The sequence below is a fragment of the Abramis brama genome (genome assembly GCF_963993115.1).
Source record: "Abramis brama genome assembly, chromosome: 10".
NCBI lineage: Eukaryota > Metazoa > Chordata > Actinopteri > Cypriniformes > Leuciscidae > Abramis > Abramis brama.
The window spans coordinates 6,632,717-6,655,054 of NC_139972.1; the positions used below are offsets into that span (position 1 = coordinate 6,632,717).

At 36.0% G+C, this 22,338-nt stretch overlaps 2 protein-coding genes across 7 annotated transcripts; both read right to left on the bottom strand.

The window, feature by feature from the left end:
* Window positions 1-841: 841 nt before the first annotated feature.
* On the bottom strand, window positions 842-3,403 carry LOC311091527 (uncharacterized protein). Its single transcript, XM_084127486.1, has 2 exons — window positions 3,213-3,403; window positions 842-2,366 (listed from the first exon to the last, which is right to left on the bottom strand). Exons 1-2 carry the CDS (start codon window positions 3,295-3,297, stop codon window positions 1,522-1,524), a joined length of 930 nt encoding a protein of 309 aa, XP_083983612.1. The 5' UTR covers window positions 3,298-3,403; the 3' UTR covers window positions 842-1,521.
* A 7,865-nt stretch (window positions 3,404-11,268) lies between these two features.
* On the bottom strand, window positions 11,269-21,394 carry LOC311090783 (uncharacterized protein). Of its 6 annotated transcripts, none has more exons than XM_084126298.1 (4): window positions 21,313-21,394; window positions 14,478-14,528; window positions 14,085-14,305; window positions 11,269-12,498 (listed from the first exon to the last, which is right to left on the bottom strand). In XM_084126298.1, the coding sequence occupies exons 3-4, from the start codon at window positions 14,167-14,169 to the stop codon at window positions 11,633-11,635; spliced, it is 951 nt and encodes a 316-aa protein (XP_083982424.1). In that variant the 5' UTR covers window positions 14,170-14,305; window positions 14,478-14,528; window positions 21,313-21,394; the 3' UTR covers window positions 11,269-11,632. The 6 variants fall into 6 exon arrangements, with proteins under 6 accessions (XP_083982424.1, XP_083982420.1, XP_083982423.1 ...); XM_084126294.1 differs by having other exon boundaries at window positions 14,085-14,308; XM_084126297.1 differs by lacking the exon at window positions 21,313-21,394 and adding an exon at window positions 19,979-20,249.
* Between the last annotated feature and the right edge of the window lie 944 nt (window positions 21,395-22,338).

Below are 22,338 nucleotides of genomic sequence, written 5' to 3' on the forward strand. Positions count from 1 at the left end.
ATGACCGAAAGGATAAGATCCCGGATACAGGCAGCCGAAATGAGCTTTCTCCGCAGGGTGGCTGGGCGCTGACTTAGAGATAGGGTGAGGAGCTTGGTCACTCAGGAGGAGCTCAGAGTAGAGCCGCTGCTCCTCCACATCGAGAAGGGCCAGCTGAGGTGGCTCGGGCATCTGTTCCGGATGCCTCCTGGACGCCTTCCCGGGGAGGTGTTCCGGGCACGTCCCACTGGGAGGAGACGAGGAAGACCTAGGACACACTAGAGGGACTATGTCTCACGGCTGGCCTGGGAACGCCTTGGTATTCCCTTGGAAGAGCTGGGGGAAGTGTCTAGGGAGAGGTAAGTCTAGGCGTCTCTGCTTAGACTGCTGCCCCTGCAACCCAGCCCCGGATAAGCGGAAGAAGATGGATGGATGGAAAAAAATATTTAATGTATATATTGAATGAAAGTGAAAGCTAAATGACAAGTCAGAAAGTTACAACTCAAAAACAACTTCCACAAAACTAATGTCACAGAACACTAGTTAATTTCACAATACATTTGCTTTATTTGAATCTCATTGTTTATTTTGAAGTATTGGATCTGTAGATAACTTTTGCTCACAAAATCACACATCGTTAGTGAAATGGTAATTATGTAAGGGATAATGTAGAGCGAGGCGGTTGTTATAGCGTATACAACCCCAACAGGCTTATCAGGACCCTGACGCGGAGGGATCTTGAATCAGCCTGAAGGGGTTGTATTCGCTATAACAACCGCCTCGCTCTACATTATCCCGCTTATTACATGGCTACCTACAAAATAATAATTTGACACAAAATATTGATTTAAAAAGGAGTTTATTGATTTAAAAACGATTGTATTGCTTCCGCTAAAGAAAATAGTCCGTTCCGTCTCTACGGTTAGAATCCTGCGTCCATAGCAATGCTCCGTTTTTCATGGCAACGGTGTGTTATACTTAGCAGCGGTCTGTTTTCAAGAAATATCAGACCGCATTCTACATTAGCCATGTAATAATTGTTGTTATTGTACAGAGCTTATAGACCTCTTTAATATTGCAGAGATGTGTGTAGGTTTTTTAATACATCTGTTTATGAAATAACAGGTTTTATAACTAAACAAACAAAAGATAAAACACCCTCCATATTAAATTTAAAAAAACAATATTTAGTGAATTGTTTCATATATTGACAAATAACTAATAGTTGTTTTTCTTACATTTGCTTCCTGTTTCTTTTTAAATTTTGGTATTTCTTTGAGTAAGCGATCAATGTAAGAATAATTCAATAATTTTCTTGTTTTCCAACATATAAAACACAGATATTGTGGCATTTCACAGAAACATTTGTTTATTAACTAACTACACATTTACTTTATGAGAATCTCACATGATTTACTTGAAAGTTTGGGATCTGATGAAAATATTTGCTCGCTGTGACACAGAACAATGCTTTTTAATATGATACACTAGATTATTTGATTGGGTGAAACTCTTCTCACACTGAGTACAGTCGTACGGCTTTTATCCAGTATGAACTCGATTGTGTGATTTCAGAGATCTTAACTGAGTGAAACTCTTGTCACAATATGAGCACTTGTAAGGTTTTTCTCCAGTATGATGTCGTTCATGAAAATTCAGGTTTCCAGAGTGAGTGAAACTCTTGTCACAATATGAGCACTTGTAAGGTTTTTCTCCAGTATGATGTCGCTCATGAAAATTCAGGTTTCCAGAGTGAGTGAAACTCTTGTCACAATATGAGCACTTGTAAGGTCTTTCTCCAGTATGAATTCTTTGGTGCCGTTTAAGTTCACCAGATGCAATAAAGCTCTTCCCACAGTCCAAACACACATGATCTCTCACTTCATTATGTCTTTTCTGGTGCCGTTTACAAGTGATCAGCCGTGAAAAGCTCTTTCCACAGAGAGAACACACATAAGGCCTCTCATCTGAATGAACTATCAGGTGTTGATTTAGATGTGATGACGAAATAAAATCTTTACCACACTGATCACATTTAAATGGCTTTTCTCCAGAGTGAATGCGCAGATGATACTTGAGATCAGTTAAACATGTGAAACTCTTCTCACACTGAGGGCATGTATACGGTTTCTCTCCAGTGTGAATTCTTGTGTGTTTGTTAAGGTATCCTTTATTTGTGAAACTCTTTCCACACTGAGGGCATGTATACGGTTTCTCTCCAGTGTGAATTCTTAAGTGTCTGTTAAGGTCTCCTGTCTTTGTGAAACTCTTTCCACACTGAGTGCAGATGTGCGTCTTTTTGGCTTTTTTTCTTTGAATTGTAAAGTTACGATGTTCCTCCTCCACTTCATTCAGTTCTTGTCTTTGCTGTTTCACTCTCACCTGGTCTAAAATACACAGAAATACAGTTAGAATTAGTTCAAGTGAACCCTGATTTAATAGCAGAAAGCAACAGAGATCAGATTCAGATCATTCATATGGCAAAGGTTCCCCGTACGAAAAAGAAGTGTACTTAACACTACTTAAATAAGAAGTTATTTAATGTTCAAGTATATTTTCAGTATACTTTATTAACTAAGTACTAATGTCAATGTACTAGTAGTATACTTGTAAGTGTACTATTTCAATACTGCTTGGGACTAAATTTTTTTTTTTTTTTTTTAGATTTGAAGTAAATGCCTGTGTACACTACCAGTGGACTAGCCTTCACAAACATTCAGATACTCAGAAGTAGGAAAACCGCCTGCTTTCTTTATAAACCATTATTTTCAATATGTAAAATGTGTGAAAAAGTATTTAATAGGCTAGTCAATTAAAAGATTAAACAACTTCAAGCCAAGTATACTTAGAATACTTTTTTTTTTTACACTTTTAAGTATATCTCCATCAAAAGATTGAGTCCTATAGTTGAAATATACTTGGACCTTTCTGTCAGTACCTATGAGTCAAGTATACTTAAGTGCAATTTTAAGTACATAATAAGTAGACTGAAAGTATATGTTCTTATTTTTAGTTTAAAAGAAGTATACTAATAGCACACTTGAATAAACTTCTTTTTCATAATGATTGTTCTGTCATTCAATTGAAAATATTGGTAAAATGTGTTTGACAACTGCTATATACAAGGTTATGATCATTTAGATCTATTTCTCTATCATTTATCATCCATATACTGCTTATTAATTCACATCAACCAAAGTAGTCATAATGAAGAATCAAGAATGAACACCAACCTATGTGTTCCTCAGTATCTTCATGTTTTATTCTGGATGGTTCTGGATCCCTCATGTCTTCAATCTCCTCTTTAATAAACTCCATCTTTAACAGTCACACAGATTTCAGCTGCTACTCCTGGAGTTTGTCCTTCTCTTGTAGGATGATGGGAATATTCCCAGTATTTATTGGTGAATTGTTGTGGGAGGGGCTTCACTGCAGGTGTGAACTGTGATCACTGTGTTTTTATCCAATCTGCATTTAAAAAGTACAGTCATCATGTTAAACTGAGCAGCTCTTCGTCTCCAAAAGTTCCCCGTTTTCAGCTCATTCATTATGGTGATGTATATATTTATAATAAAACATTAGCTTTTGCTGTAATAATTACTGTAATGTCATCATATCTGATTATAATATACTCTATACTGTACTCAAATTTTCCAGAATATTAACCCTCTACAGTACAGCGTTGCCTTCTCAAGCCCTATGTTCAGTACATGTTTCTTTAAATGATTGCAACCAATTAGAATGTTTGAAAAAGTATCAAAGAACAGTCCAGTAAGGGTTGGGAGTCACTAGCATGCACCATTTGAAGGTGAGAAGGCAAGATTATTTGCTTCAGTAATCTTATTTAAAATGACATGGACTGTACATTAAAAATGTGTGTGTATGAAGGTGTAGAGAAGCCTTTTGGCAGGTTTTATAAAGTTTTTTTAATTTCTCATGTACAAATTCTGTTTTTCTTTTTGTTGCTTCAGGGCAACATTGTGCGATAAGGGGTACTTTTCAAAGATGTCAATACCTCACAATGGCAAATAATGTGTTACAAGAAGAGAATATGCAGGGTTCCTGGGTGCACAGGAACACCCAAAGTGACACCAATGTGCAGCATCCACCTGGATGATGCGACATCAGCCATATTGCGCCAGAACGCCCACCACAGACCTTGGTGGAGCGGAAACAGAGTGTTCTATCGGGTTGAGGTCAGGACTGGTGCGCAGTCATGTTGGAAACAGTAGAGGCCATCCCCAAACCGTTCCCACAAAGTTGGGAGCATGCAATTGTCCAAAGTATCTTGGTATGCTGAAGCATTAGGAGTTCCTTTCACTGGAACTAAGGGGCTAAGCCCAACCTTTGAAAAACAACCCCACATCATAATCCCCCCTCCACCAAACTTTACACTTGGCACAATGCAGGTACCGTTCTCCTGGCAACCGCCAAACCCAGTATCCATTGGCGACATATGTACGCAGATGTCCCTGCTCTGCAAGCATGGGTCCTGTCTGTTTAGCTTGGTCTTGAACTCTACGCAAGCTCAGCCCGCTCAGAATATTGTCCCTCAAGGCTCCGACCTCATGGTTTGAGCCCCTTAGGTCTTAGAGGAATGCCTTCGCCCTATCTTAGCCTTGCTAGCTTCAGGGCCCGTATCCTCAAGTGCCTTAGGCCAGGGCCTTAGAACGATCTTCGTTCTGTGTTATAGCACTTATATAGGATTGTATTCACAAAGAGGAGAAGATTTTTCCATAACAATCGTTATAGGAAGTTTTCCATGTCTGAGCAGAAAAGGGATGAGGTGCTCATCTGCCCCAGCTCTTGTTGATAGACTATACAAAACACTAGGGGTGGAATGGTTCATGAAAAAAATCTGAACCATTCAATTCACTTGTCACGGTTCGAGACACGTGTGTATTGTTCGGGTCCGGCCACATGCAGAGTAACGTGTTTTTTATCATATGGCACAGAGGCGAATGTTACACCGTGTCCTAACCAGACACGATGCGATAAGATTCCAGCGACAAATAATTTGACTGTCCACACCAGGGGCCTCATTTATAAACATGGCGTACGCACAAAACGGGGCTGAAAATGTGCGTACGCCGCTTCCGACGCATAAGTTGTGATTTATAAAAACAAACCTGACTGGAAAATTTGCGCACCTGCACGCAAACTCTGACCCATGCGTACGAACGTTTTGGAGATGGAGCAGTTTGGCGACACCGATGGTGAGCTGGAGTTAAGCGTCTTTTTGTTCACTTTTAGACAGAAAATCTAAAGAAATACAAGATAATACAAATATAATTTCACTCACCAAGCCTGTCACTTGAAGCAAATTTCCATCCCTTCTTAAATGTCCGCGCCAGCGAGCGCGTTGGGCCGTTTAGTGAAACTGACGCAAATAACAGTTTAAATAAATAAAATAATGATTTAAACTGTTTTACTTCTGATATAAACATTTAGATTAAATATGCCATTCAAATTAATGGAGAACACTTAAACATGAAATCATTACTGAGAAGTTACAACATTTTTTATATTCAAATTCAATCAATATAAATATTTGTTGTGGATGCGATGTTTTTGAACACTTTTCCTGTAGCGTGCTGTGTTTTAATGTTTTAACCACAGAGATAATTGCTTATCATGATAATACAAGATTGTCTGAGAAAATAGTTTTGTGCAAATAATGCCCAAGGCCTATCTGTTTCCATTAAAAATATAAATCTATTAAAAATACTATTCGGCCAGTGGAAAAGATTATGTATTTTACACTATTTGATTTATGTATTCAAAAACAAGGCAATATATAGGCAACTACTTGATTTTTAATGTAATGTGTCTTGTACCGTTAAACGTTATCACGTGGATGAATAATCATATGCAAATAATATGCAGGTGAGGATATGCATAGTAAAACTAGGCGTTGTAAGCTCCATATATGGTTCTTTCGGGGTGAAGACGCATGTGCGCACAATCTTCCGCTGACTGGGATTTATAAAGTGAATTCTGCGCAGGTTCTGGCGTACGAACGGTTTTATAAGTCTGAATATTTTTTTGCGTACGTCATTTTTGGCTTTCAGGCGCACGTACACTTTTAGTAAGGTTCCTATGCACAGTTTTATAAATGAGACCCCAGATGCGTAGATCCCAGATCACCAGATCCCAACTATGGGACGCTATGTAGTCAATCAAAATCACAGCCAATCATGCTTGAGTGAGTTGGTCCTCTCCACAAGCTCCTGGCACCCTCAACTAAATGGATAAGTACATAATCAAATTCATGAATATTACACTATTTTAACACTATAAAAATGACATACTGAGTTACTGAAACAATCGTTGTCATAGAATACACTTGTCTGTTAACAATGAGTTGACAGTTTGAACTTTCTTTTTTTTATACTTTATTTTAAGGATTTTTAAAGTTAAAACACAGAACAAACACAGGCTCGGACTATACACACACATGAAAGAAGGGGGGGGGGGGGGGGGGGGGAAGAAGAAAAAAGGAAGAAATTTATTAATATACATTTGGTCCAATATATAAAAGTACATTAGTATAAATCTGCACAACAGTCTAGGTGTCCAGAAGGGATATGCAGCTTAAACCTTAGAGAAGTCACTGGGGGCCGACTGAGTTGTCATCTTGTCCAAATGCCCAAGAAATGAACCCCAAACAGCAGAAAACTTTTCAATAGAGTCAGTCATCAAAAGTCGGAGTCTTTCCATCTGTATGCAGGCATGTGATTGGCTACGGACAAAAAAGCAGGAAAATATACTGAGACCCCCCCCCCCCCCCCCCCATAAAAACATCCAACTTTTTATGACACATGACAACAACTTATTTGAATTTAAAAAATAAAATATATATTTTAAAAAAAATTTACACCAAACTTAAACTGCTTAATGTGCAATATCCAACTTATGTCATGAGTATGACACATAACAACATAACAAAAAAAATGCAATATTGTGATATATTATTACAATTTAAAATAATTGGTTTTCCATTTATTAGCCTATACTTTAAATTATCATTTATTTCTGTGATGCAAAGCTGAATTTTCAGGATCATTACTGCAGTCCTTTAGAAATCATTCTAATATGATGATTCATTATCAAAGTTGGAAACAGTTCTGCTGCTTAATATTTTTTAATAACCTGTGATACTTTTAGGATACTTTGATGAATAAAAAGTAATAAAATAAAAATAAAAAAATAGAAATATTTTGTAACAATATACACTACTGGTCAGTAATTTGGGTTCAGTAATTTTTTTCTTTCTTTTTTTGAAATAAATCAATACTTTTATTCAGCAAGGATGTGTTAAATTGATAAAAAGTGATAGTAAAGAAGATTTATATTATTAGAAAATATTTTTTTTATTTTGAATAAATGCAGTTCTTTTTAACCTTTTATTCATCAAATATTTTAGGCAGCAGAACTGTTTCCAACACTCATAATAAATCAGAATATTAGAATGATTTCTAAAGGATCATGTGATTACTGGAGTAATGATCCTGAAAATTCAGCTTTGCTTCACAGAAATAAATTATAATTTAAAGTATAATAAATTGAAAACCAATTATTTTAAATTGTAATAATATGTCACAATATTAAAAAAAAAAAAAAATCAGTATTTTTGATCAAATAAATGCAGGCTTGATGAGCAGAAGAAACTTCTTTCAAAAACATTAAAAATAGTAATGTTTCCAAACTTTTGGCCTGTAGCCTACTGTATTCCCCCCAAAACTGCACAACTGTAGGGTAAAACATTAATAAAAAAGTGATAATAAAAAATGCGTCTTAAAACTGACATGATTGTAACAAAATCACACAGTCTGGAGAACTCAGAACAACTGCTAACATTAAGTTTAAGGTAAAAAATAACTGCCATGAAATTATACTATCTTACTCCTATGCAATTAGATAAACTGTTCATTCACTACATCACTTTACCTCTGTCTTTATCCCCTTTTATCCTCTTCTCTTCTTTTTGGCACTGTATCTATCGCAGACTATAATGCTCATTTATAATGTGTCACGTAAATTCGGCCATCCGTCACAATCTGTAAACTTTCACCGCGTCTAGAACTGGCGCGAGCTGCCAGGCCCGTTTCTACGAGCCTGTGTGTTAAGCGCCCTCAAAAAAAAGCAATGCTGTATATATGGATGCGGCGTCGCGCACGCTACACAACAAATGACCAACAACTGATCGCGCGCGCGCTCTGTTTCTGACGCACTTCAAGCACTCGCTGGGCGGGGAAAGATTGCATCTCTCTGCCATCTGTAACCATGTTGACGTGCCGCCCGGTGTGGCCGCGATTCGCGGCGATTGTGGTTCCGTCCCGGGTTACCATGGTGACGGCTGTGAGATCCCCCCCCCCCCCCCCCCCATTTTTTTTTTTTTTTTTTTACAGATCTGCATGATTCACGTAGGTCACATTTTCAGGTCGGAAAATCCGGAATTCCGGATTAATCCGGAAAAATCACATCCCTGTGTATGACAGAGATCATGTCCATAATACACATATGGAAGGAAGGGGGTGAGGGTGATTTCCAGTTTTTAAGCACAAGTCTCTTAGCCATGACCATGCCCAGCATTAGGGACTGTTGCAATGCACCTGAAAGGCAGGAAGTGCGCTGTGAGAAGCCAAAGATGGTAAGTTCAGCATCTGGTGAAAGAGGCTTATTGTAAGCCTTGGAGTACCAGTCAAAAATGCTTGACCAAAATCCAAACAATAAAGGGCAAAACCAGAAAGCATGAGAAGCTGTATCTTCTGCCACCTTACACCTGTCACACATTGGTGAAACAGAGGGGGAAATTTTATGCAATTTGGATTTAGTGTAATGTAAGTGGTGGATAACTTTGAATTGGATCAGTTGGTGTCTGCTGTTGAATGAACAGGCATGTATCGTAGTCAAGCACCTGTCCCACGTATCTTCGGAGAGCTCAACTCCTAGGTTTTCCTCCCAGGCCTCTTTAAATCTTACAGTAGGGGCTGAAACGCAGCTTCCAAATAAACAAATAAATTTAGAAATAAGATGCCTAGAGTCAGGAGGATTAAAAAGAACATCGAAAAAGACATGCTTCTCCGGAAGGAGTTCAATATGATAAATTATGTACTTAACATAATTTCTGATTTGTAAATAGCGAAAAAAAAAAATTCTCTCTTAACTGACAGTTTAAACTTTCTTGTTGCTTTCAGTAATGCAATAACACACACACAAAATATGCAAACTCACACAGACACTTTTAACATTAAAGGGGTCATATAATGCCATTTTTGTACAAGCTAATATGATTCTTTAGGGTCTAAATTAAAAGTTTGTAATATACTTTAATAAAAAATTCTCATTAGTATTGTAAGAAAACACTCATTTTACCTGGTCAAAAACAGCTGTTTTCAGCACGCCGTTTAAGTGCATGTGTCTTTAAATGATAATGAGCTTTGCTCACCCCGCCCCTCTGTTCTGTGGGCGTTTTGCCACAACAACACACATGGAGTGTTGCCTTGACAACAGTTGAGGGTAACGTTATATTTGGAAGAATGGCAGCGGGAGTCTCTGAGGACACTGTGCAACCGTATCAATTTGAACCGGAGATGGAAAACAGGATGTTTCTGAATGGTTGGTTAACGTAATGTCACTTTGATCTATCTTTGTATGTACTGGCAGGGTAGAGTAGTGAGATACGAACGCTATGTGTTTACTGATGTATAGGTTAGTTCATTGACAGATTTATGTTACAGCTAAACTTTTTTTCGGTAAATGTAGGCTTGTCCGTGATGAGTAACATTATCTATGCAGTGTTGTTAGGTACAACTGTCAGGGCTGAAGCACTAATATTTTACTGATCTGTTTAAAAAATAACCAGTCTGTGAGACTATGACAGTCATTAGGCACATAAACAACACATACTCAGACAGGAGCTAATACCTTTTTCAATGTTCTCGTTTATAAAGCAGTCTGGTCAAATGATTCGCACAAACATGAAAGCATTGCTGTTGATCGTGGGGAATATTCCCTTCGAAAACAAAACTCAACCACTGCGTCTTCAGCGGTTTGGATTTAGGAACATCAAAATGACTGCTGTGTTCCTTATTACACCCAAGAACAGAACACCACAATCGCTTAGACGCCGTTCTGCTCATAGACAGTGCTCCAGCGTATCAACATTGATCACGCGGACTATGATGACAGCTCGCTCACGAGCGAGGGCAGGTCTGTGTTGAAACGCTGCTGTCAATCAACAATCGTGGGAGGGGCTTCGATTTTGTGACATCACTGGATGGATTTTTATCATTTTATGATGGTTGTGTACAGGCACTGCCAACACACATTTCAGTACAATCAACTTGTAAAAGTGCATGTACCATTATATGACCCCTTTAAATAAAGCACATAAACAGTAGCCTTCCTGAGATTAGCATACTTTCTGTTCTCTGCAATGCTGTAAATACGAACCGTTTCTAAAAAATTAACATGGAAAAGACACCTTTTAATACGTGTCACGGCTGGTGAGGACACGGTGTAATAAATGTAGGCACTGACAGTGACAAGAAAGCCTATTCTTTAAATTTGACAATAAGGGTTTTTGTTCTCAGCTACAATTTGTTTACGGCCAACAGTTGTAAACCTTTTTTTTTTTTTACAAATAAATGAAAAGCCTGTTGAAATTAACAGCATCTCCCCTCTTGCTGTATCAGAATCTCACAGATTTAATTTATGATTGTCACTGTAACAATAATGTGTCTATTCCTAAGATCAAGCTGCCTCTTTCTTTCAGTGTTTTGATTACATGACCTTGAGAATAACTGTAATACTGTAAATGGTAGATTATAAGGTTATATATTTTATGCTGATGTATAGTATTTCTAAAGTGTTAAAAATGAACAAAATAACCCGTGACACAAACCGAACCGAGTATCAACATACAATGTCTGTTTTGTATAATATAAACAACAAAAGAGTGAAATAACAGCACCATGTTAACCGAGCTGCTGAAAAACATCTTTGTCTCATTCCAATTTAGTTGCAGTTTCATTTCAGAACCTATGTATGGCAATGTGGCGCAAGTCAAAAAATGTCACTTCATAAATTACTTCTATGAAAAAAAACTTTAATATAAATACATATTGAAATGAAAGTGACGGCTAAATAACAAATTACTGGGGTTAGTTACAACTCGAACAAATAACACTAACACCATAGAACAGGTTTATTTCACTATACATTTGCTTTATCTGATTGGATCTGTAGATAACTTTTTCTCACAAAATCACACATTGTCAGTGAAATGGTCATTTTGTTTTATTGTACAGAGCTTATAGACAGTTATAGACGCACATAAAATACTATTATATTGCAGAGAAATGTGTAGACTTTTTAATACATTGTTTATGAAATTGCAGGTTTTATGTAACAAACAAAAGTAAAACAACAACTTTGATTTGATATTTCTTTAAATAAATGTTCAAAGAATAATTCAATAATTTTCAATAATTTTTTTTTCTCCAACAAATTTCATTGTTTATTAGTTAACTAACTACACATTTACTTAATGTGAATCTCACATGATTTCCTTGGACGTTTTGATTATTTGATTTGATTGATTTTGTTTACTTGGATGATTCTTTGATTGGGTGAAACTCTTCTCACTTTAAGTACAGTGGTACGGCTTCTCTCCAGTATGAAGTCGCTCATGTGATTTCAGGTTTGCAGACTGAGTGAAACTCTTGTCACAATATGAGCACTTATAAGGTCTTTCTCCAGTATGAATTCTTTGATGCTGTTTCAGATGACTAGATGTAGTAAATCCCTTCCCACAATCACAACACACATGATCTCTCACTTCATTATGCATTTTCTGGTGCCGTTTAAATCCTTCTGGCCTTGCAAAACTCTTTCCACACAGAGTACACAATTGAGGCGTCTCATCTGAATGAACATTCAGGTGTTTATTTAGATGTGTTGATGAAATAAACTCTTTACCACACTGATCACAGATAAATGGTTTTTCTCCAGAGTGACGGAGCAGATGAATTCTGAGATCAGATGAATATGTGTAACTCTTTCCACACTGAGTGCATGTATACGGTTTCTCTCCAGTGTGAATTCTCATGTGTGTTCTAAGGTCTCCTTTTTGTATGAAACTCTTTTCACACTGAGGGCACGTATACGGTTTCTCTCCAGTATGAATTCTCATGTGTATCTTAAGGTATCCTTTTTGTACGAAACTCTTTTCACAATGAGGGCATGCATGTGGTTTCTCTCCAGAATGCATTATTAAGTGTGTCTTAAGATATCCTTTTTGTGTGAAACTCTTTCCACACTGAGGACATGTATACGGTTTCTCACCATTGTGAATTCTTAAGTGTGCCTGAAGGTTTCCTTTTTGTTGGAAAATCTTTCCACACTGAGAGCAGGTGTGGGTTTTTTTGGCTTTTGCTCTTTGAGTTATAAAGAAATGATGTTCCTCCTCCTCTTCATTCAGTTCTTGTCTTTGCTCTTTCACTTCCACCTGGTCTAAAATACACATCAAGTTAAAATAAGTTCAAGTGAACCCTTATTTAATAGCAAAAAACAACATATATCAGGTTTCAGATCTTTCATGTGGCAAAGGTTTGTTCTATCATTCACTTGTTAATATAGTTAAAATATGGTTGTAATTTAGAGATCGACCGATTCATCGGTTTTGCCGATATACCAGTTTATCAGTTATCGACAAAAATCCAGACCAATAGTTTTTCCGGTTTGCGTCCGTTGCTGGAGCGGCTGAGAAGGGTGCGCTGTCATTACACAGAACAAGAGTGCCATCTAGAGGCCAAATAAAACTATCACTGGCACCTCAAGTTGTTTATTTTATCAGGTGAAGCTGTGCGCTGCATGGAGAGAACGCGCTTAATGGAGAGCGCTGACACTTCAGATGCGCATTTAAAACACAGACAGTGAAACGGTATGAATACAGAGCACTAAAGTACATGTTGCCATTTCATTATAAAGTAATTCATTTGTTGACTAGATGCTGCGTTTGCAGAGAAAGAACAGAAGTATGTCTGCCGTCGAGGCTGAGAGGATTAACATTAGTAGTACCTCAAGCGGTTAAAAGAATATGATAAAAACACACGCAAACCTGACCCAAATGTTTAATGTCGCTAATGTTACCATCTATTTCCATTAGTTTATATCCAGCTGGTCACTTTTATGCATTCATTAGCTGGCGAAGTTGCATATTTAAAGCTAGTGACGTGATTGCTTTCTCAACATTAATACGTTCATGTAGCCGTCAGAAACAAATCAGAAACACATTCGATTTCAGTTATTTTTTTAGCACTACAATACATATTGTTATTTTGATTAGATAATCTTCAAGTGTTCTAAAATTGAAGCAAATAAAGTGAGAGACTATACATGTAATATAGGTCTACATTTTTAGCATTAACTAAGGTTAATAAATGTTGTAGAAGTATTGTTCTTTGTTATTTTGTTAATTTCAACATTTACTAATAGCCTACATTTTAAGTAGTAAATACATTTTTATTTTATCTGTTAACCTTAGTTAATGTACTATGAACTAACATGAATGATCAAGCTACAATTGAATTGCTCAAATATTAATACATGCTGTAAAAATGTACATTGCATAATATAGTTCATGAAAGCTAGCTAATACATCCTTGTTAACAAATGGGACTTGCACAGTGTTACGTATGTTTCTAGGTTATAGCTAAAGAAACACACATTTGACCTGTAATATTTTAATGTTTACATTATTTTCTGTAGAATTAGTTCCATAGAACTTTTCATTTTAATACATGCATATTTATATATTTATTTAATTTAGTACTTTCAGTTTTACTTGGAGTGTTGTGTTTGTTTTTTATCCAGTATCCATTTAAAAAAAAAATATTGGTTGATTAATCGGTTATCTGCAAGTACAGTCAAACTTACTTATCGGTATCGGTAAAATCCACTATCGGTCGACCTCTAGTTATGATAAAAAGGTAATGATCAATTAGATGTATTTCTCCATCATTTATCATCCATATACTGCTTATTAATTCACATCTACCAAAGCAGTCAACAATGAAGAATCAAGAATGGACACCAACCTATTTGTTCCTCAATATCTTCATGTTTTATTCCTGATGGTTCTGGATCACTCATGTCTTCAATCTCCACTTTAATAAACTCCATCTTTAACAGTCACACAGATTTCAGCTGCTACTCCTGGAGTTTGTCCTTCTCTTGTAGGATGATGGGAATATTCCCAGTATTTATTGGTGAATTGTTGTGGGAGGGGCTTCACTGCAGGTGTGAATTTTTATCCAATCTGCTTTTTAAAAGTACAAAGTCATCATGTTAAACTGCTGCTGAAAAGCCGTACGGAAAGTTCCCTGTTTTCAGCTCATTCATTATGGTGATGTCTGAGATCTTCTGTAAATTGGCACATTAAGCTCATTTTATTGGTGTCAACAGACTGAAACAAACTACAGCATCATTACCTTTGAAATTTCACTTCAGTTCTTGTCTTTGCTCTTTCACTTCCATCTGGTCTGAAACATATTAAAACATTAAGTTGTTAGAATGATGTAATGTGGAACAATGTTAACTGTACATATTTGCTGTACAGAGTAAGGCTATATATTTTTACTATATAACACATCATGAAAGAAGCAAGTTCATCTTTGTGTTTGTGTTATATATAAATATTACTACATTGCTGGATTAAAATGAAAATGAACACTGCCAGTAATTTTCCAGAATCTGTGCGTGCATTCACCCACATCCCGTAAAGAACCGTGACATAGATGTGACATATAATGTCTCCAGCGCCTTAAGCGATTTCTCTCTCGCTAGTGCATTTTTTTTCTAATTCGATCATAAGCTAGCGCATTACATACCATTTCACTAGCTGGCGAACGATCCCAGATTCAGCGTCATCACTACGACACACACCTTACGGCATTGATTACAGCTTTTGTTCACACAGGGCGTGTTCTGGGACTGATACAAAGTCCCCAACCCTAGCATCAATCCCAGGATGTGTTTGCGTTCACACAGAAGGCACTCTGGCAATTTCCTGGCAATTTCCCGGGATCAACGCGCTGTGTGAAAGGGGCTTAAGTAACTTGGCAACTACAAGTCAACTTTTTATACTAACCCGAACCCTAACACCTAACCCTAACCTAACAGTCTACTAATACTCTAATGAGAGTTAGTTGACATGTAGTTGCAAAGTTACTTATAGTTAGTAGAATATCTAAAGTGGACTATCAAAATAAAGTGGAACCATCTTATACATTATAAAAACACTTTTACACACACAGAATGACTATCAAAAGGTACAAATTTATTAAAAACTGTTAACACAGTAAAACGTAACAATGTGCGCATGAAGAAAATATTGCAAATCAACACCCACACAGTTTACAGTTAAATTGTTTTTAACAGTTCAGTTAACATTGATGAATATAACCTGCATTTAAGACCAAATTAGACTTTTTTTTGCATATTGCATTCAAATCCAGACTCAAAACAAATATGTTTAGCTGTGAATTTACTGAATGAGCACTGTGCCACAGAACATCTGACTGATTGCACTTTATGTCATCTATGTATCATCTTTTTATTCTTTTCATTCTTTTTATAACGGGTTTAATTATCCTTGTTTTTATTTTGGTTACGATTTTGTTTATTTTTTGGTTAGGGCTGTCTGGTTGGAAGAGTTGAGAGAATTGGGAAGTGAGTTTACACACGCACTCAGACATGAGTTTGGGACAGCAGGTCCTTGGATGCAGGCTTGTGTATTACTTATGCATATGTTGTGATTATTTTATCATTATTATAATTCCTTGACTATGTAAAGCACTATGTGTATGAAATGTGCTATAAATAAACATCTTAAACATATAAGTAATAAAATACTAAATAGTAAATCTTACTTTTGTCTTTTTTTTCTCATAGGTTTGATATGAGCATTAGTAACCTTGGTTACACGCGCACAGCATCCTGTCAGTAAAATTCAGTTCTCTTTCTCGACTTATCGCGCTTTTAATATTTATTTTCAATATAAAGTATAAAATGCTCTTTTCTGTCTCATTCATTCATGTTTTGTTATTAATAAGAATCATCAACTGAAATCTGCGCAGATTATCAAAAATAAGACACATTTATAGGACATAAAGGGTCTCTGCGGCAAAAGTGAAAGTACCAGCGGGTGAAATGTTTCGAAATGTCTCTTAACACAGCAAAGCACCCGTTGATAAAGGGTGAGAGACCTTGCGAGCCACATGATTTTTGCCAAAGAGCCAGGTGTGGCTCGCGAGCCATAGGATCTCAACCACTGATCTAGACTGTAAATGGATCAACAAAAAAATGATGATAATATTAAAAATATCTTCAATTGTGTTCCGAACGTGGACAAAAGTCTTGTGTGTTTGGAATGTGATGATGGCGAGTAAATTCTTTTTGTGTGAACTGTTCCTTTAAGAAATGGAAGACCAAGAAAGATGACTCCTCTCCAAAGTGGGTTTGAGTTCTGCAATGAATAACACGGACATCAATGATTTAATATATAATGTGAAAAAGAAGGTATACTGTTGCATAAAAATTAGTGCTGGGCAACGATTAATCGTGATCAATCGTATCCAGAATAAAAGTTTGTGTTTAAATAATACATGTGTGTGTACGGTGTATAATTATTTTGTATATACACACATATCCATGTATATATTTAAGAAAAATGTGTAATTTATATATAAAATATTTATGTATAATATAAATTATGTATAAATATATATTCAGTGTATACATGCACATATTGCTTAAATATATACATTCATGTATATTTATATATACAAAATAGTTATACACAGTACCCACACATATATTATGTAAACACAAACTTTTACTTTGGATGCGATTAATCGCGGTTAATCATTGCCCAGCACTAAAGTAAACAGGCAGGAGACAACAGAAAGAAACATTTTCTAAAAATAAACTCATATAAACTCAGAATAATGAAGCAATCCTAGGTCTCTGGCTTTGTACAACTACAAGAAAACAAACATGGTTTTACCCTTAATTAAAAAACAATTGATAACGACGAGGAATTTTAACCTTTCCTTACCATAAACCGTCTTTTCCTCTGTTCTGAAGAAGCTGAGAAAATCCTCAAGTGTCAATTACTCCCGGCGCAGGCAAAATGAACACACAATGCGCAACAAGTCTGAAATATTACATGCAAAACATTAATTTTAGCAATTATCACTACAGCAGTATTCAAATAATTCAACCTTTTTTTTACATATTGCTATTTCTTTTCTTCAAGGGAAACTAAATTCATTACATTCCGGTTAATAAAAATAATTAAATGTAAATCTGTTGATAACCCTCAATCAACACACTTAAAAAAAAAAAAACTTGTAAACATGACATAAGAAACCCACTATATTAAAAGTGTCTCTTCAGTTCAATAAAAGAGACCTAAGTTGTTAAAACCACGAATATTCCTATAAAGCTCTTTTCTTGCTTTTTCCGCATTCCAAGAAACCTCAACATAATCTTAATCAAAAACAATTGATAAGGACTTTAATTTATCATCTTCACTTACCATAAACCACTTGCTTCCACCTGAAGACGCTGAGAAAATGGCGTAAAATGGCTTCTCTCACTGGTGTCGTCCGTGTTGTTACCGTGAAATGCATGTTCCCTTTCACATCCGCGTTCCCAACCCAGTAGCGTTGTGTTACAGATTAAGAACGATTTTCAACCAAAATTGGGTTGAATCAACCCAGCGTCATTATGTCAAAAGTCTCAACCCAACATTTTTTAATTAAATGTAATAATTTAAAAATAAAAACACTTAGTAAAAATGATTAAATATATTATTTGTGTACCTGCATGTCATGTGACCATTAACCAACATCAAAAATCCATTAAAGCTACAATATGTATTTTTTTTTCGCAGCTAGGAGTCGCTAACCTCTTACAATAACAAAGGCGTAGATTGATGACGCATAACCGGAATTATGGAACTTGTCGTCATGCTGATGGATCTAATAATGTTTATGGATGAGTGAATACATTGATGTTTTTAACATGACTGTGGTATGAAGCAGGGCGCGAGTGCTAATGAGAGACAGGTATCAGCGGCACACGCCCGTCCCGCGGATATAAAGGAAAAAGGATATTTCATTCTACCGAACTACACGCAAGTGCTGAATTACTACTCACACAGGTCAGTTTATTTAACGCAGCGCTGTTTCACTTGGTCTAACGTTACAGTGTCATACTAAACTGCATTTGAGTGTGTTGAAAGTTATAATGTTATTCTGTGTGTTCGTTTGTTGGCTGTATGAGACTAGCAGTACGCTAGATCAACATTAGAATAACATACAGATCATATTCTAACATTTCATCATGTTGAGCTATATAACATTGATTAGTTTTATGTGCATTTGCTCACCTGTCTAATAAGTACATGTAAAAACGGCATCTCGCCAAGTTGAAGTTAGTCGCGGACGTGGAGCATCTCAAAAACGGCACGCTGATATTGATCCTTGTTTTAGTTCTCCTTTTGTCCCAAAGTCTGCTTGCCATGGTCCATAATGTTTGAATGAAACAACAAAAGCGTGAGCGTGCCGCTAGACATAACGCAGTTGTCCACGTCTGTCACCATGGTTACTATGGCAGTACTAGCGGAAACCAGGGATAACGCGGATATTACGCCATTGACAGGCGACAAGTGAACCAGGACGAGCCATTATTTAAAATCGGAATTACTCTGAAATTAAAAATCTTTGGGAACTTTTGGGATATTGTAAGTACACAACTGCAGGAAATATATCACACTGTGCAAGTGATCTTTGGATATTTTATTACAAAAATCTTACATATTGTACATTTAACTTAATTTAATTTATCTATTATTATTATCATTGTCTTAATTGTATTGTTGACCTAACATGTTTGCTTAAAATCTCAGGGTAATCTTCAACTATTACGACAAAGAGGTTTAACTGACAAAAAGAAAAAAGAAAAAGAAGAAAAAAAAGAGAAAGAAAAGGGGGAATCCCTGCATTGCATACAAATAAAATGATGTGAATTTGTACATTTTAATGTGTTTGAGAGACAAAAGCCTTTCAGAGACAGTAATACATGGTTAAATGACTGACTGGGTGATATAATTCAAATAATTAATGTGTGTTTAACAATAAATGCTGAGAAAACTCTACTCAATTAACTACTGCTTTTTTCTATTCAAATAAATTAACTACTACTTAATTTTTGGAATCTTGTAATGCGTTATCCAGATTACAGTAAATCAGTAACTAGCCAGCATGTATGTGCATATAAGCATACTCTGTGTGAGTGTGTGTGATTAGTGTATATATATATATATATATATATATATATATATATATATATATATACACACACACTAATCAAATTAAAGACTAAATTCAGCTCTAGCTTTAGCCTTAGCCTAGCACTAGCCTATTATAGGCTAGCTCTACATTATGGACCATTATTAATATTGTTAATCAAGGTTAACATCAATTCTTACATTAGGAACTAAGAAGATTCCGTGTTTATTACATATTAACACTAAACTTGAGCACATAATGTGTTAATTAGTAGTTAAATACCTCATATCTCAAGCTGGTTCATGTCATCTTTCACGTGTGGCAACAACACACTGACTGAAAATATCCAGCATCCAGCGAAAATACAATTGTCCTTCATTCAAACTCTTACACGGTCGTTAAGGCATCTTAGTAACAAATAGTACATTTGAAAGCTCTGTTTATATGAACCATAAACTTTGCAATTCAAAGCGCATATTAGTTTACATGTGTATATTACGTGCAGTGAATGCAAACAAACATTAAGCGCATGCGCAGTGCGTCAGTCAGAGCCGGAGAAAGACAGACAAAAAACTGACGTCACGTCGCAAGAGATTTTAAGATAATTTCAGTCTCTTCTAGGGCCGTATACTCACCAATGAGGTCCGGACCTCGACATTTTTGTATATATAATAGTAGTAGTATATAATAAAGGCCATGAAATAATTGCCAGATCTTAACTCTACTATGGTTCTGCAAGGATATTGAACGACGCCAGGATACTCGTCCTTCTCATCTGAGCTCCGCAGTCTAACAGCGCTCGTCACTGTCAACAGGGTTGAGATGACCAATCAAATCAAAGTAGGCGGGGCTTATTGTTCACAGAAGCTGCTGAGAATTCCAGACTGAGTGACAACGGTTATAAAGTACGAGATAAGATGCAAGTAGATAAACTAAACATTAATATTTGACTACTGTTTTATGATAGAAATGTTAAAAGACCGACATAAATAATAATGGGTGCAAACTAATAAACCTTTGTCTAATTTTGGAATTTTGAATTAAAAATAGCCTTTAATTTGCGTGATTCATGCAATTTGTCAATGTAAAATGTAAAAATGTGAAGAAAAAAAACTGTCAATGTGACAAGACAAGAAACATTAACAAAGCCCTTTTCATCATATTAGGCATAATGAATGTGCACATATTGTGTAGGGGAGACCGGGGACAGTTGCAACACTTTTTGCATTTCTCTCAGTTACTCAGAGACTATTTGGACTAGACCAACCAAATTTGTATATATTAAACTTGCATCTGTCTGCTAATTACCCATACCATTTAAAGATGATTATATATGACATATCGTTCACAGTATTTATTTGAATGGAAGAAGTCAGATGTTGCAACTGACCCCGACCCAGGGGACGGTTGCAACACAACCCAGGGACGATTGCAACACGTTAAAAATACCTTAAATTTCTCTAATTAATTTTAGCTTTTTGTCTCAATGAGCATAGAATTCTGAAAATATTAACTGTTTTAGGCCTACTATAATATTATAGTATTATTTATTTCAATAATATTATTGTAGCCTATAATTTATTTATTTAGTCATATTTATCAAATAACAGTTATTGAGTTTGTTTTGTTTATGTGTAGAACATAGGCCTACATAGATTCAGTGTGCAGGTGTTACAGATGCTATTCAATCTCTCCATATTTCAGTGTCAGACAGGAAGAATTGAACAATTTGCAATGCAACAAACCTTTATTAAAAATGCAATTTATAACTTGTTGCAACCGTCCCCAACCCTATCAGCCATGACAGAACATCATACGCCTGCTAGACACTGACTTTGACACATGCTAACCATGTCACTTAGAAGTCAACAAAACAATAATTCAAACTAAGTAAGTTTTGATTAATTCATACAAAATGTCTGGACAGTATGACAAAAAATATATCTCATGAAAAAATTTACTTTCATACCTCCAAAACAAGTTTTGTTCAATAAATGCAGCAGCAGATGTTGAATATGTCTACTGTCTTCTTAGTCGGGGGAGGGTCTAACTGTGCATGTGCATGTGCAGTATGAGTGCAGCTTGTAGCTCTAGCACAGCTCTAGCTTGTGTCTGATTGGAGAAAAATGACATGTTGCAACCATCCCCATGTTGCAACTGTCCCCGGTCTCCCCCTACCTTAGCCTTCAGTAAATGTACGTAATGATTCATGAAACAAATAGCTATCAGCTTTGTTTACCTTCTTCACTGACAGACGATAAGACAGTATCAGTCAAAGCTCAGCATTGGGAAGGGAAGAGATACAAGGCATAATAAGGAGACTGAGAGACAAAGAAAGAGATTAGATGATGGAGAAGAGAAGAAGAGCAGGTACTAACAAATGAATGCTACTACCTACTGACATGTATTTGGCCTTCCAATATATTAAAATGCACATTTATGTAGATCTGTGAACCCCTAGCAAGCTTTTGGGACATCACTATTTATAAAACCCTGCATACGGTCTTGGTCTTCTCACTAAAAGGTTTGAATTTTCATTCAGATCAGTTTTAGAACAGAACTGTTTTAGAACATGTATTATACCGAGTCTATGGATGGCAATTTATCATAACAATATTCTTTCACAAACTTTAAGTGATCTTAGAAATAATTTTGTGAATTTATAAATAAACAACACCTAGGCCTATATAAAAAAATAAAATAAAAATTAAAGGCAAGGCACTTTTATTTCTAGAGCACATTTAAAGCCACTGCTGAGCAAAGACTTGTTTCCCAATCGTACAACTTTAGAAAATAAAAATACATAAACTCACAGGAACACACACAAATTCATAAAATTACATTGAACCAAAAGTCAGAGAGAAAAAATAAGTCTTCAGTGAGGATTTAAAGCTATCAACATTGGAAGACAGCCTTATGTGTTCCGGCAAATCATTCCACAGATGTTGAGCAGCAACAGAAAAGGCACTATCAACCTTTTAGTTCAAGCGAAATT

Excerpts from the sequence above, each read along its gene's own strand:
- LOC311090783 (XM_084126298.1), bottom strand. The coding sequence starts at position 14,169 with ATGGAGTTTATTAAAGTGGAGATTGAAGACATGAGTGATCCAGAACCA. Across the intron at positions 12,499-14,084 it reads AGATATTGAGGAACAAATAG|ACCAGGTGGAAGTGAAAGAG; the intron begins GTTGGTGTCCAT and ends TGTGTATTTTAG.
- LOC311091527 (XM_084127486.1), bottom strand. The coding sequence starts at position 3,297 with ATGGAGTTTATTAAAGAGGAGATTGAAGACATGAGGGATCCAGAACCA. Across the intron at positions 2,367-3,212 it reads AGATACTGAGGAACACATAG|ACCAGGTGAGAGTGAAACAG; the intron begins GTTGGTGTTCAT and ends TGTGTATTTTAG.